This window comes from Pristiophorus japonicus, unplaced genomic scaffold, assembly GCF_044704955.1.
Source record: "Pristiophorus japonicus isolate sPriJap1 unplaced genomic scaffold, sPriJap1.hap1 HAP1_SCAFFOLD_611, whole genome shotgun sequence".
Taxonomy (NCBI): domain Eukaryota; kingdom Metazoa; phylum Chordata; class Chondrichthyes; family Pristiophoridae; genus Pristiophorus; species Pristiophorus japonicus.
In genome coordinates, this window is record NW_027254522.1 from 64,164 (window position 1) to 77,237 (window position 13,074).

The 13,074-nt window shown below is 46.7% G+C and overlaps 1 protein-coding gene across 1 annotated transcript in view; it reads left to right on the top strand.

Moving 5' to 3' along the window:
• LOC139255578 (pecanex-like protein 1) overlaps positions 1 to 13,074 on the top strand; it is a gene marked incomplete at its 3' end in the record, with an annotated part of 281,907 nt that overhangs the window by 41,879 nt on the left and 226,954 nt on the right. Inside the window, exon 6 of the mRNA XM_070873951.1 lies at positions 951 to 1,122. Within this exon, the coding sequence (XP_070730052.1) occupies positions 951 to 1,122 (172 nt within the window). The remainder of the gene's footprint in view (positions 1 to 950; positions 1,123 to 13,074) is intronic.

A 13,074-nucleotide genomic window follows, 5' to 3' on the forward strand; every position in this document is an offset into this window, starting at 1 on the left:
GGCCTCCTCCTGTTCCTGTGTAACAGGCTCGAGGGGCTGAATGGCCTCCTCCTGTTCCTGTGTAACAGGCTCGAGGGGCTGAATGGGCCTCCTGTTCCTGTGTAACAGGCTCGAGGGGCTGAATGGCCTCCTCCTGTTCCTGTGTAACAGGCTCGAGGGGATAAATGGCCTCCTCTTGTTCCTGTGTAACAGGCTCGAGGGGCTGAATGGCCTCCTCCTGTTCCTGTGTAACAGGCTCGAGGGGCTGAATGGCCTCCTCCTGTTCCTGTGTAACAGGCCTTAAATCTGTGTCCTCTGGTTACTGACCCTCGTGCCAGTCGAAGCAGTTTCTCCTTATTTACTCTATCAAAACCTTTCATGCTTTTGAAAAACTATTAAATCTTCCCTTAACCTTTTTTTCTCCAAGGAGAACAATCCCAGCTTCTCCCTTTATCCACATCTCTGAAGTCCCTCAAGTGCCTAGTCATTACTCTAGTAATGACTCCATGAGGTAAGGTATTGTACTTAAACTATGGTGACCTTAGTCCATTTATTACAGCTCCTGAGTGAGGGTAAAATATGGTGAGCTCCCTTTTATACCTGGTTGCCTGTCGTGTACAGGTGACCCCTAGGTCTCCACCAGTTGCACCCTCTGGTGGTACCGGCGTAGTGTATACAGTGTGAAGGTACATTCAGTGGTCTTATGTAACTGTACATTAAGTGTACAGCGAGTATACTTATGCATACACAACACCTGGTACCATTCTCGTCAATCTCCTCTGCAACCTCTCCAAGGCCTTCACATTCTTCCTAAAGTGTGGTGCCCAGAATTGGCCACAATACTCCAGCTGAGGCCTAACAGGTGTTTTATACAGGTTTAGCATAACTTCCTTGCTTTTGTAATCGATTATAAAGTCCAGGATCCTCTCTGCTTTTTTAACAGCTTGTGTTTTTCCCCATGTTTCTCCCAGGGACACAATAGAATTGTGGTGTACAGCAGATCGATTTATTTTTCCATCTGCTGTGGCCTTGTGTGGGTTTTGGACCTCGGGAGTAAATGCACTCGACTTCCAACCTCTACTCTGTACGGATTCAGATTACTATCTCCAGAAAACTTTGCAACTGCCAGAGATTTTATTATCGGTGAGTCTCATGATCAAGTATCATTGCCGGTTGAATCATTCGAGTGCGAGATGCAATGCTCGCTGTGGTGATTGTACTGGTCTCGCTCACATCTTCATTCAGTAAATGTTTATACATGCATTGCTACTAGTTGAAAGAAAGACCGACATTTCTATAGCGCCTTTCATGACCTCAGGACATCCCAAAGCACTTCACAGCCAACGAAGTACTTTTGAAGTGTAGTCACCAACATTCTCTGTGAGCCGCGCTTTATTCTGCATCACTTGTTTCTTTTACTGCGCGGTCCCTTTAAATATCTGCGCATGCGCGGCATTTACAATGGAAAAGCAGCGAGCGACCTGTGCGCGACGTTTCCCATTACCCCACGGCCACGCAGCTTGGAGGGAACCTTGATAGTCACTGTTTTAATGTAGGAAACGCGGCAGCCAATTTGCGCACAGCAAGCTCCCACAAACAGCGATGTGATAATGACCAGATAATCTGTTTCAGTGATGTTGATTGAGGGATTAATATTGGCCAGGACACCGGGGATATCTCCCCTGCTCTTCGTTGAGTATTGGCCGTGAGACCTTTTACGTCCATCTGAGAGAACAGATGGGGCCTCGGTTTAACGTCTCATCCGAAAGTCAGCAGCTCCGACAGTGCAGCACTCCCTCAGCACTGCACTGGGCATGTCAGCCTAGACTTTGTGCTCAAGTCCCTGGAGTGGGACTTGAACCCAGGACCTTCTGACTCAGAGGGGAGAGAGAGAGAGAGAGAGAGCCACAGCTGGCACGGGATCAGTTTAAAAATTGCATGTCTGACTCTAATTGAACAGCACCCTCGAGATTATTAAAACACAGCCCCGTACGGAAAGAATTGGGGGAAATGCCAAGGTGGAACTATAGATGCCACTGACCATCGCTCAGCAGACATGGCCAACAGCCAGGGAGAAGCATGCTATTATTGGGAACTAGTGCTTGTCATGTCCTATTCATTGCTGCAAGCTGTATGTACCATTGCAGCCAATTCTTTGAATCTAATTTTGTTGTATTCAGTATTATCTGTAGCTTTAGGTAGAGGAGAAACTGATGTCCATTTGACTCTCCACATAAACAGGATAATAGTTTTGTACAGCCAGGTGACAGATCAGATTTAAAGGTTTTGTTTCTAGTGTGAACTCTGTAATATTGCCGTGTCTGCTGTTGTAAATAGAGTTGGGATTCACAGAGAAACCTATTTGAAAGGATCTTTCTTGAGGTAATCAATAACATTCCATCCTTCGGCTAAAAGAGATATGAACTGACGTCCCTTAGGGAGGTGTGGAGAGATGTGTGTGACTGGAGTCAAATAAATGATGCCCAGAAGGTGCATCCAAACCAGATGAAGTATATTTTGGCCAGAATTTTGTTTTTGTTTGTTTAGTTTAATCTTCGGTGATTCGTGGCTGTGGATCTGCAAATATTCATGCAAATGAGTCACCATCTGCCCCTGGTGCCAGCAGTACGCATTTCACCAGGCAGACCAGTGTACACGATCTCCTGGGAGCGTTCCACGAGTTATCGTACTCAACAACAATAACTTGTGTTTATATAGCCGCTTTAACGTAGTAAAACATCCCAAGGAGCTTCACAGGAACGATTATCAAACAATATTTGACACTGAACCTCATAAGGAGATATTACGACAGGTGACCAAAAGCTCGGTCAAAGCTGTTAAGTATGGAAGAACTCTACAAGACTGAGTACTGTGAGCTAAAACTGATGTGACCTTAATACAACTCCAGAGTGCCTAAGCAGCATGGCAGACAACCTTTCATACTCCCTTGCACGGGCCTCCAACAGTTGCGCCCTCTGGTGGCAAGTCTTACACAGTTACAATGTTTACATACATAACATCACTCACCCGCCCCCCCCCCAAAGTCTTGGATACAAATATTTACAAGTTGAGACAATCCAGGTTCCTACGCTCCCTGGTTGATCGTCTCTGGCATGGGTGAGTTGGTCGCACCATTGCTGCACTGCAGCGCGGCTGGTCTGACCGGACTGTCAGGAACGGTGGGTTCATCCTCTTCATTGACAGAGAGGTCGATTGCTGGTTGGGTGTGTGTTGGTGGATCGATGATGGTGATGTCCTCTTCGGGTTCTTCCTGGTTGTCGGTGAACCGCAGTTTGGTCTGATCCAAATGCTTTCTGCACGTTTGTCCATTCAATAGTTTGACTATAAACACTCTATTCCCCTCCTTGGCCAAGACAGTGCCAGCAACCCATTTAGGATGATGACCGTAATTCAGGACAAACACAGGGTCGTTAACATCAATGTCACGCGATACAGCTGCGCAATCGTGGTACATGTTTTGCCGGTGACGCCGGGTTTCTACATGATCATTTAGATCCGGGTGGACTAGGGAGAGCCTAGTTTTGAGTGTTCTCTTCATTAACAATTCTGCAGGGGGAACCCAAGTGGGGTCGCGTCCGGTAGCTGAGCGGAACCCGAGATAAGCGGGTCTGCAAGGAGCCTTCCGTCATGCATTTCAAGCTCTGCTTGATCGTTTGGACTGCCCGTTCCGCTTGACTGTTGGATGCAGGCTTAAATGGGGCAGACCTGACATGCTTAAAGCCATTGCGGGTCATAAACTCATTGAATTCGGAGCTGGTTAAACATGGTCCATTGTCACTGACAAAGATGTCGGGCAAGCCATGGGTGGCGAACATAGCTCGGAGGCTTTCAATGGTGGCAGTGGATGTGCTGGATGACATGATTCCGCATTGAGGATGCAACTTTTTACTAGTGATAGCACAGGATCCTGGCTAGTCCAGGTCCTGATCTGGTGAGCAGTGACGGGTGACCCATCGCTCTCAAAAGCATCCATTACAAGAAGCAAGTCTGCGGGCTGCACCATTTCCATCCCGTTAGTGGGCAATGGTAGCCGACTGAGGGCATCAGCACAGTTCTCCATGCCTGGTCTGTGGCAGCTAACATAGTCATAGGCGGACAATGTTCGTGCCCATCTTTGGATGCAGGATGACGCATTGGTGTTTATAGCTTTGCTTTGTGAAATCAGCAAAATGATCAATTTTTGTTCTGTTTCAAGCTCGAACCGGAATCCAAATAGGTATTGGTGCATTTTCTTAACCCCATATACACATGCTAACATATCTTTCTCGACCATACTGTAGGCTCTTTCAGCCTTAGACAGACTTCTAGACACGAATGCAACCGGTTGAAGTTTGCCCAATACATTGGTTTGCTGTAATACACAGCCGACCCCGTATGAAGATGCATCACAAGCTAGCAATAATTGTTTACACGGGTCATACAGTACAAGTAACTTATTGGAACAAAGTAGGTTTCTGGCCTTTTCAAAGGCTGTCTCTTGAGATTTACCCCAAACCCAGTCATCACCCTTATGTAGCAACATGTGCAACGGTCCCAGCAAAGTGTTTAACCCGGGTAGAAAGTTACCAAAATAGTTGAGGAGTCCCAGGAACAAACACAGCTCTGTCACATTTTGTGGTCTAGGTGCATTCTTGATGGCCTGTCTTTGAGTCTGTGGGTCTGATGCCGTCTGCTGCAATCTTTCTCTCCAAAAGTTCGACCTCTGGCAACCAGGAAAACACACTTGGAGTGTTTCAGCCTGAGTCCCACTCTGTCTAGTCGACATAGAACCTCTTCCAGGTTGTGCAGTTATTCGGTGGTGTCACGACCAGTGATCAGGATGTTCTCTTGAAATACAACAGTGCGTGGATTTCAGCAGATTCTTCATGTTCCTCGGGAAGATGGCAGCAGCTGAGTGAATCCCAAAAGGGCACCTGTGGTATATAAACAGTCCTTTGTGCGTGTTGATGCACGTCAATCTTTTCGAAGATTCAGCCAACTCCTGTGTTGTGTAATGAGAGAGGATTAATTAGCAATCTCGTTGTGCGAGGCCCCTTGGGGAAGAGTGACCATAATATGGTGGAATTCTGCATTAGGATGGAGAATGAAGTAGTTAATTCAGAGACCATGGTCCAGAACTTAAAGAAGGGTAACTTTGAAGGTATGAGGCGTGAATTGGCTAGGATAGATTGGCGAATGATACTGAAGGGGTTGACTGTGGATGGGCAATGGCAGACATTTAGAGACCGCATGGATGAACTACAACAATTGTACATTCCTGTCTGTCGTAAAAATAAAAAAGGGAAGGTGGCTCAACCGTGGCTATCAATGGAAATCAGGGATAGCATTAAAGCCAAGGAAGTGGCATACAAATTGGCCAGCAATAGCAGCGAACCCGGGGACCGGGAGAAATTTAGAACTCAGCAGAGGAGGACAAAGGGTTTGATTAGGGCAGGGAAAATGGAGTACGAGAAGAAACTTGCAGGGAACATTAAGACGGATTGCAAAAGTTTCTATAGATATGTAAAGAGAAAAAGGTTAGTAAAGACAAACGTAGGTCTCCTGCATTCAGAATCAGGGGAAGTCATAACGGGGAACAAAGAAATGGTGGACCAATTGAACAAGTACTTTGGTTCGGTATTCACTGAGGAGGACACAAACAACCTTCCGGATATAAAAGGGGTCGGAGGGTCTAGTAAGGAGGAGGAACTGAGGGAAATCCTTATTAGTCGGGAAATTGTGTGGGGAAATTGATGGGATTGAAGGCCGATAAATCCCCAGGGCCTGATGGACTGCATCACAGAGTACTTAAGGAGGTGGCCTTGGAAATAGTGGATGCATTGACAGTCATTTTCCAACATTCCATTGACTCTGGATCAGTTCCTATGGAGTGGAGGGTAGCCAATGTAACCCCACTTTTTAAAAAAGGAGGGAGAGAGAAAACAGGGAATTACAGACCAGTCAGCCTGACATCGGTAGTGGGTAAAATGATGGAATCAATTATTAAGGATGTCATAGCAGTGCATTTGGAAAGAGGTAATATGATAGGTCCAAGTCAGCATGGATTTGTGAAAGGGAAATCATGCTTGACAAACCTTCTGGAATTTTTTGAGGATGTTTCCAGTAGAGTGGACAAGGGAGAACCAGTTAATGTGGCATATCTGGACTTTCAGAAGGCTTTCGACAAGGTCCCACACAAGAGATTAATGTGCAAAGTTAAAGCACATGGGATTGGGGGTAGTGTGCTGACATGGATTGAGAACTGGTTGTCAGACAGGAAGCAAAGAGTAGGAGTAAATGGGGACTTTTCAGAATGGCAGGCAGTGACTAGTGGGGTACCGCAAGGTTCTGTGCTGGGGCCCCAGCTGTTTACACTGTACATTAATGATTTAGACGAGGGGATTAAATGTAGTATCTCCAAATTTGCGGATGACACTAAGTTGGGTGGCAGTGTGAGCTGCAAGGAGGATTCTATGAGGCTGCAGAGCGACTTGGATAGGTTAGGTGAGTGGGCAAATGCATGGCAGATGAATTATAATGTGGATAAATGTGAGGATATCCACTTTGGTGGTAAAAACAGAGAGACAAACTATTATCTAAATGGTGACAGATTAGGAAAAGGGAAGGTGCAAAGAGACCTGGGTGTCATGGTACATCAGTCATTGAAGGTTGGCGTGCAGGTACAGCAGGCGGTTAAGAAAGCAAATGGCATGTTGGCCTTCATAGCGAGGGGATTTGAGTACAAGGGCAGGGAGGTGTTGCTACAATTGTACAGGGCCTTGGTGAGGCCACACCTGGAGTATTGTGTACAGTTTTGGTCTCCTAACCTGAGGAAGGACATTCTTGCTATTGAGGGAGTGCAGCGAAGGTTCACCAGACTGATGCCCGGGATGGCGGGACTGACCTATCAAGAAAGACTGGATCAACTGGGCTTGTATTCACTGGAGTTCAGAAGAATGAGAGGGGACCTCATAGAAACGTTTAAAATTCTGACGGGGTTAGACAGGTTAGATGCAGGAAGAATGTTCCCAATGTTGGGGAAGTCCAGAACCAGGGGACACAGTCTAAGGATAAGGGGGAAGCCATTTAGGACCGAGATGAGGAGGAATTTCTTCACCCAGAGAGTGGTGAACCTGTGGAATTCTCTACCACAGAAAGTTGTTGAGGCCAATTCACTAAATATATTCAAAAAGGAGTTCGATGAAGTCCTTACTACTAGGGGAATCAAGGGGTATGGTGAGAAAGCAGGAATGGGGTACTGAAGTTGCATGTTCAGCCATGAACTCATTGAATGGCGGTGCAGGCTAGAAGGGCCGAATGGCCTACTCCTGCACCTATTTTCTATGTTTCTATGTTTCTATGTGTCATGTAGGCGGAGATTAGGTCCAACTTGGTGAACGACTTCCCCCCCGCTAATGTTGCGAACAGGTCATCCACCTTGGGTAGCGGTTACTGGTCCTGTAACGAGACTCTGTTGATCGTTACCTTGTAGTCTCCGCAGATTCTCACCGTACCATCGCTCTTCAACACTGGAACAATTGGACTGGCCCACTCGCTGAACTCGACTGCCGATATGATTCCCTCTCATTGAAGTCTGTCCAGTTTGATCTCGACTTTCTCCCTCATTAAAAATGGAACCGCTCGAGCCTTGTGATGAACAAGCCTTGCATCGGGGACTAGATGGATCTGCACCTTGGCACCTGTGAAGTTCCCGATGCCTGGTTCAAATAGCGACGGAAACTTGCTCAGCACTTGGGTGCACGAGGCATCATGCACTGAAGATAGTGCTTTGATGTCGTCCCAGTTCCATCGAATCTTTCCCAGCCAGCTTCTGCTGAATAGCGTTGGGCCATCGCCTGGTAAAATCCACAGTGATAAATCATGCACAGCTCCATTATACGATACCTTAACTGCCGCACTGCCAATGACTGGTATGAACTCTTTGGTGTAGGTGCGCAGATTTGTCTGAATTGGGCTCAGTTTGGGCCTTTGTGCCTTGTTGCCCCACAGTTTCTCAAAAGACTCTGGCTCATAATTGACTGACTCACCTCCGTGTCCAACTCCATTGATACCAGAATGCCATTCAATTTGACTTTCAGCATGATAGGAGGGCTCTTGGTGGTGTACCCCATACACTTCTTCCTCGGTTTGAGCTGCCTTTCGTTTGTTCTGCGTGATCTGCACTGGATCGATCATCCTCTGCCGACTTTGCCACATGGTGAATCGCAGCACTCTTGCACATTCACTGGAGGTGCCCCATTGTTTTGCAACCTTTGCACATGTAGTGCTTGAATCGACATTGATGGGCTCGATGATTACCCTTGCAGCACCAACCTGGCGGTAATGGATTTGCATTCACGCCCGATGACGGATTCTGAGTCATCCTAGGTCTTGCAGCTGCAGACGTGTAGACCCTTCCATATGCAGTTCTGCCTGCTAGCGATGTTATTTTATTCATAGTACTTGCCGGTGAGCTTCGATGCTGGGAAGATATCTGCCTGGTATTATCGCTCGTAGATATGAATGGCTGGGCTATTGTGAAGGCCTTGCTCAGGTCTAGGGATTCGGCGGACAACAGCTTGCGAAGAATGACCTCGTGGCCGATGCCAAGCACAAAAAAGTTCCACAGCATTTCCCCCAAAAATTCAGCAAATTTGCAAGTTCCTGCAAGGCATCTCAGGTCAGTGACACAACTCGTCACTTCCTGGCCCTCGGACCGGTGGTGCGTGCAGAAGTGATACCCGGCCATGAAGACACTCTCCTTCGGCTTGAGGTGGTTCCGAACCAGCGTACACAACACTGTATATGTCTTCTCCGCTGGTTTCTCCGGTGCTAGCAGATTCTTGATGAGGCCGTATATTGTGGACCCACACACGGTGAGGAGAATCGCCCTGTGCTTGATCGCTTTATCGTCCCCATCCAGCTCGTTGGCCATGAAATATGGTCGAGATGCTCAACGAAGGCTTCGCAATCATCATCCTCCACAAAGCTCTCAAAAATACCAACGGCAGCCATGACCACGTGAAAGTTCGTAATCTGTTACTCGTCGCCAATTGTTAAGTTTGGAAGAACTCCACAAGACTGAGTACTGTGAGCTAAAACTGATGTGACCTTGGTCTCTTTAATACAACTCCAGAGTGCCTAAGCAGCAAGACAGACAACTTTTTATACTCCCTTGCATGAGGTGTGCAGTTGACCCCTGGGCCTCCAACAGGTGCGCCCTCTGGTGGCAAGTCTTACACAGTTACAATGTTTACATACATAACAAAAGTAGTAGGTTTTAAGGAGCATCTTAAAGGAGCAAAGAGGTAGCGAGAGTTAGGGAGGCAATTCCAGAGTTTCGGGCCTTGGCAGCTGAAAGCATGGCTGTCATTGGTGGAGTGATGGAAATCGGGGGATGAGCAAGAGGCCAGAATTGGAGGATGCAGATATCTCAAGTGTTTTAGGGCTTGAGGTGGTTACATGGATGGGGAGCGGGGAAGCCATAGAGGAATTCAAAAACAAGGACGAGAATTTTGGAATCGAGCACTTGCTTAACCGGGAGCCAATGTAGACATTAAAATGGCAGCGTGTAGAACTATTAACATATCATTGAAAGGACGGTTTTACAGAACCCTATTTAACATTCCGATGTATGTGATCAGTGAATTATGCCAAATCTGAGTCTCCACAATATATTAGTCACTTTGATACAGAAAAGCGTTTCACTTGGGACTGGTGTCGCGCTGGGTTGAGGTACGAAGGCTTTCACTTCCGGGTCGTGGGTAACAATCCAGCCCATTATCAGCCGTGGCTCAGTGGGTAGCATGCTTGCCTGTGAGCCTGCAGGTCGTAGGCTCAAGTCTTTCTCCAGGGTGATACTCCCAGTGCAGTGCTGAAGGAGGTGCCGACTTTCGGATGAGACGTTAAACTGAGGCCCCATCTGCTCTCTCAAGCAGACGTATTGGAAGAAGAGCAGGGGAGTTCTCCTCGGAGTCCTGACCAATTTGTTTCCTCAATCAACATCACTGCAACCAATTATCTGGCCATTATCACATTGCTGTTTGTGGGAGCTTGCTGTGTGAAAATAGGCTGCCCATTTCCTGCATTACCACAGTATCTGCACGTCAACACACATTATTCATTGGATGCAAAGGGCTTTGGAATGTCATGAGATCGTAACCCTCCCCCCACCGCCACACCATCCCCTGCCCATCCCGGCGTCGTAATGTTCAGGCTGGGACTGAATCGGAGCGTGACAAATTAAATGTTGCTTTCTTGCTTTCGCTCTCTCTTCTCTTCTCTCCTTCCTCTCTTTCTTTTGTGCTTTTCTCTCTCTTCTCTGTCCTCGATTTACTCTCTCTCTTTCTTTTTCCCTTTCTGTGAGTGTTCTCTGACTGTACTATGTGATTAGTTTGGGCATGTCGATTCCAATCCCACTGCGCCCACACCACAAAGGTGCCCCTTATTTGGCAATCTCACTCAGTGTAGGAAATTTGAAAGAGAATGCGGGTCACTGTGTTGTGTGTGCACTTCAAAGCTTTGCAAAGAGGCATATTGCTGGGGCAAAGGAGAAGAAGCTACATTCTCCATCTAACTTTGCCGGACCTGAGCTGGGAGCGTTTGATACTGACGCTGGGTTCTGTTCCCGAGCACTGATATCCCTCACCACTATCAGCACATTAAACACAGAAAATTAAACGTTACTCAACCTCACTGATCTTTCTCTCTATTCCTGTTACCCTCATTGTGTTCTCTCTCTCTTCCTGTTACCCTCACCGTGTTCTCTCTCTCTATTCCTGTTACCCTCACTGTGTTCTCTCTCTCAATTCCTGTTACCCTCACTGTGTTCACTCTCTCTATTCCTGTTACCCTCACTGTGCTCTCTCTCTATTTCTGTTACCCTCACTGTGTTCTCTCTCTCTATTCCTGTTACACTCAATGTGTTCTCTCTCTCTATTCCTGTTACCCTCACTGTGTTCTCTCTCTATACCTGTTACCCTCACTGTGCTCTCTCTCTCTATTCCTGTTAGCCTCACTGTGTTCTCTCTCTCTATTCCTGTTACCCTCACTGTGCTCTCTCTCTCTATTCCTGTTAACCTCAATGTGTTCTCTCTCTCTATTCCTGTTACCCTCACTGTGTTCTCTCTCTCTATTCCTGTTACCCTCACTGTGTTCTCTCTCTCTATTCCTGTTACCTTCACTGTGTTCTCTCTCTATACCTGTTACCCTCACTGTGTTCTCTCCCTCTATTCCTGTTATCCTCACTGTGTTCTCTCTCTCTATTCCTGTTACCCTCACTGTGTTCTCTCTCTCTATTCATGTTACCCTCACTGTGTGCTCTCTCTATTCCTGTTACCCTCACTGTGTTCTCTCTCTCTATTACTGTTACCCTCACTGTGTTCTCTCTCTATTCCTGTTACCCTCACTGTGTTCTTTCTCTCTATTCCTGTTACCCTCACTGTGTTCTCTCTCTCTATTCCTGTTACACTCACTGTGTTCTCTCTCTGTTTCTCTTACCCTCACTGTGTTCTCTCTCTCTATTCCTGTTACCCTCACTGTGTTCTCTCTCTCTATTCCTGTTACCCTCGCTGTGTTCCATCTCTATTCCTGTTACCCTCATTGTGTTCCCTCTCTCTATTCCTGTTACCCTCACTGTGTTCTCTCCTTCTATTCCTGTTACACTCACTGTGTTCTCTCTCTCTATTCCCGTTACCTTCACTGTGTTCTCTCCGTCTAGTCCTGTTATCCTCACTGTGTTCTCTCTCTCTATTCCTGTTATCCTCACTGTGTTCTCTCTCTCTATTCCTGTTACCCTCACTGTGTTCTCTCTCTATTCCTGTTATCCTCACTGTGTTCTCTCTCTCTATTCCTGTTATCCTGACTGTATTCTCTCTCTCTATTCCTGTTACCCTCACTGTGTTCTCTCTCTATTCCTGTTAGCCTCACTGTGTTCTCTCTCTCTATTCCTGTTACCCTCACTGTGTTCTCTCTCTATTCCTGTTACCCTCACTGTGTTCTCTCTCTCTATTCGTGTTACCCTCACTGTGTTCTCTCTCTCTATTCCCGTTACCCTCACTGTGTTCTCCCTCTCTATTCCTCTTACCCTCACTGTGTTCTCTCTCTATTTCCGTTACCCTCACTGTTTTCTCTCTCTCTATTCCTGTTACGCTCACTGTGTACTCTCTCTACACCTGTTACCCTCACTGTGTTCTCTCCCTCTATTCCTGATACCCACACTGTGTTCTCTCTCGCTATTCCTGTTACCGTCACTGTGTTCTCTCTCTATTCCTGTTACCCTCACTGTGTTCTCTCTCTCTATTCATGTTACCCTCACTGTGTGCTCTCTCTATTCCTGTTACCCTCACTGTGTTCTCTCTCTCTATTACTGTTACCCTCACTGTGTTCTCTCTCTATTCCTGTTACCCTCACTGTGTTCTTTCTCTCTATTCCTGTTACCCTCACTGTGTTCTCTCTCTCTATTCCTGTTACCCTCACTGTGTTCTCTCTCTATACCTGTTACCCTCACTGTGTTCTCTCTCTCTATTCCTGTTACCCTCAATGTGTTCTCTCTCTCTATTCCTGTTACCCTCACTGTGTTCTCTCTCTCTATTCCTGTTACCCTCACTGTGTTCTCTCTCTATTTCTGTTACCCTCTCTGTGTTCTCTCTCTCCATTCCAGTTACCCTCACTCTGTTCTCTCTCTATTCCTGTTACCCTCACTGTGTTCTTTCTCTCTATTCCTGTTACCCTCACTGTTTTCTCCCTCTCTATTCGTGTTACCCTCACTCTTTTCTCTCTCTATTTCTGTTACCCTCACTGTGTTCTCTCTCTCGATTCCTGTTACCCTCACTGCGTTCTCTCTCTATTCCTGTTACCCTCACTGTGTTCTCTCTCTCTATTCCTGTTACCCTCACTTTGTTCTCTCTCTATTCCTGTTACCCTCACTGTTTTCTTTCTCTCTATTCCTCTTACCCTCACAGTGTTCTCTCTCTCTATTCCTGTTACCCTCACTTTGTTCTCTCTCTATTCCTGTTACCCTCACTGTGTTCTTTCTCTCTATTCCTGTTACCCTCACTGTTTTCTCTCTCTCTATTCCTGTTAACCTCACTGTGT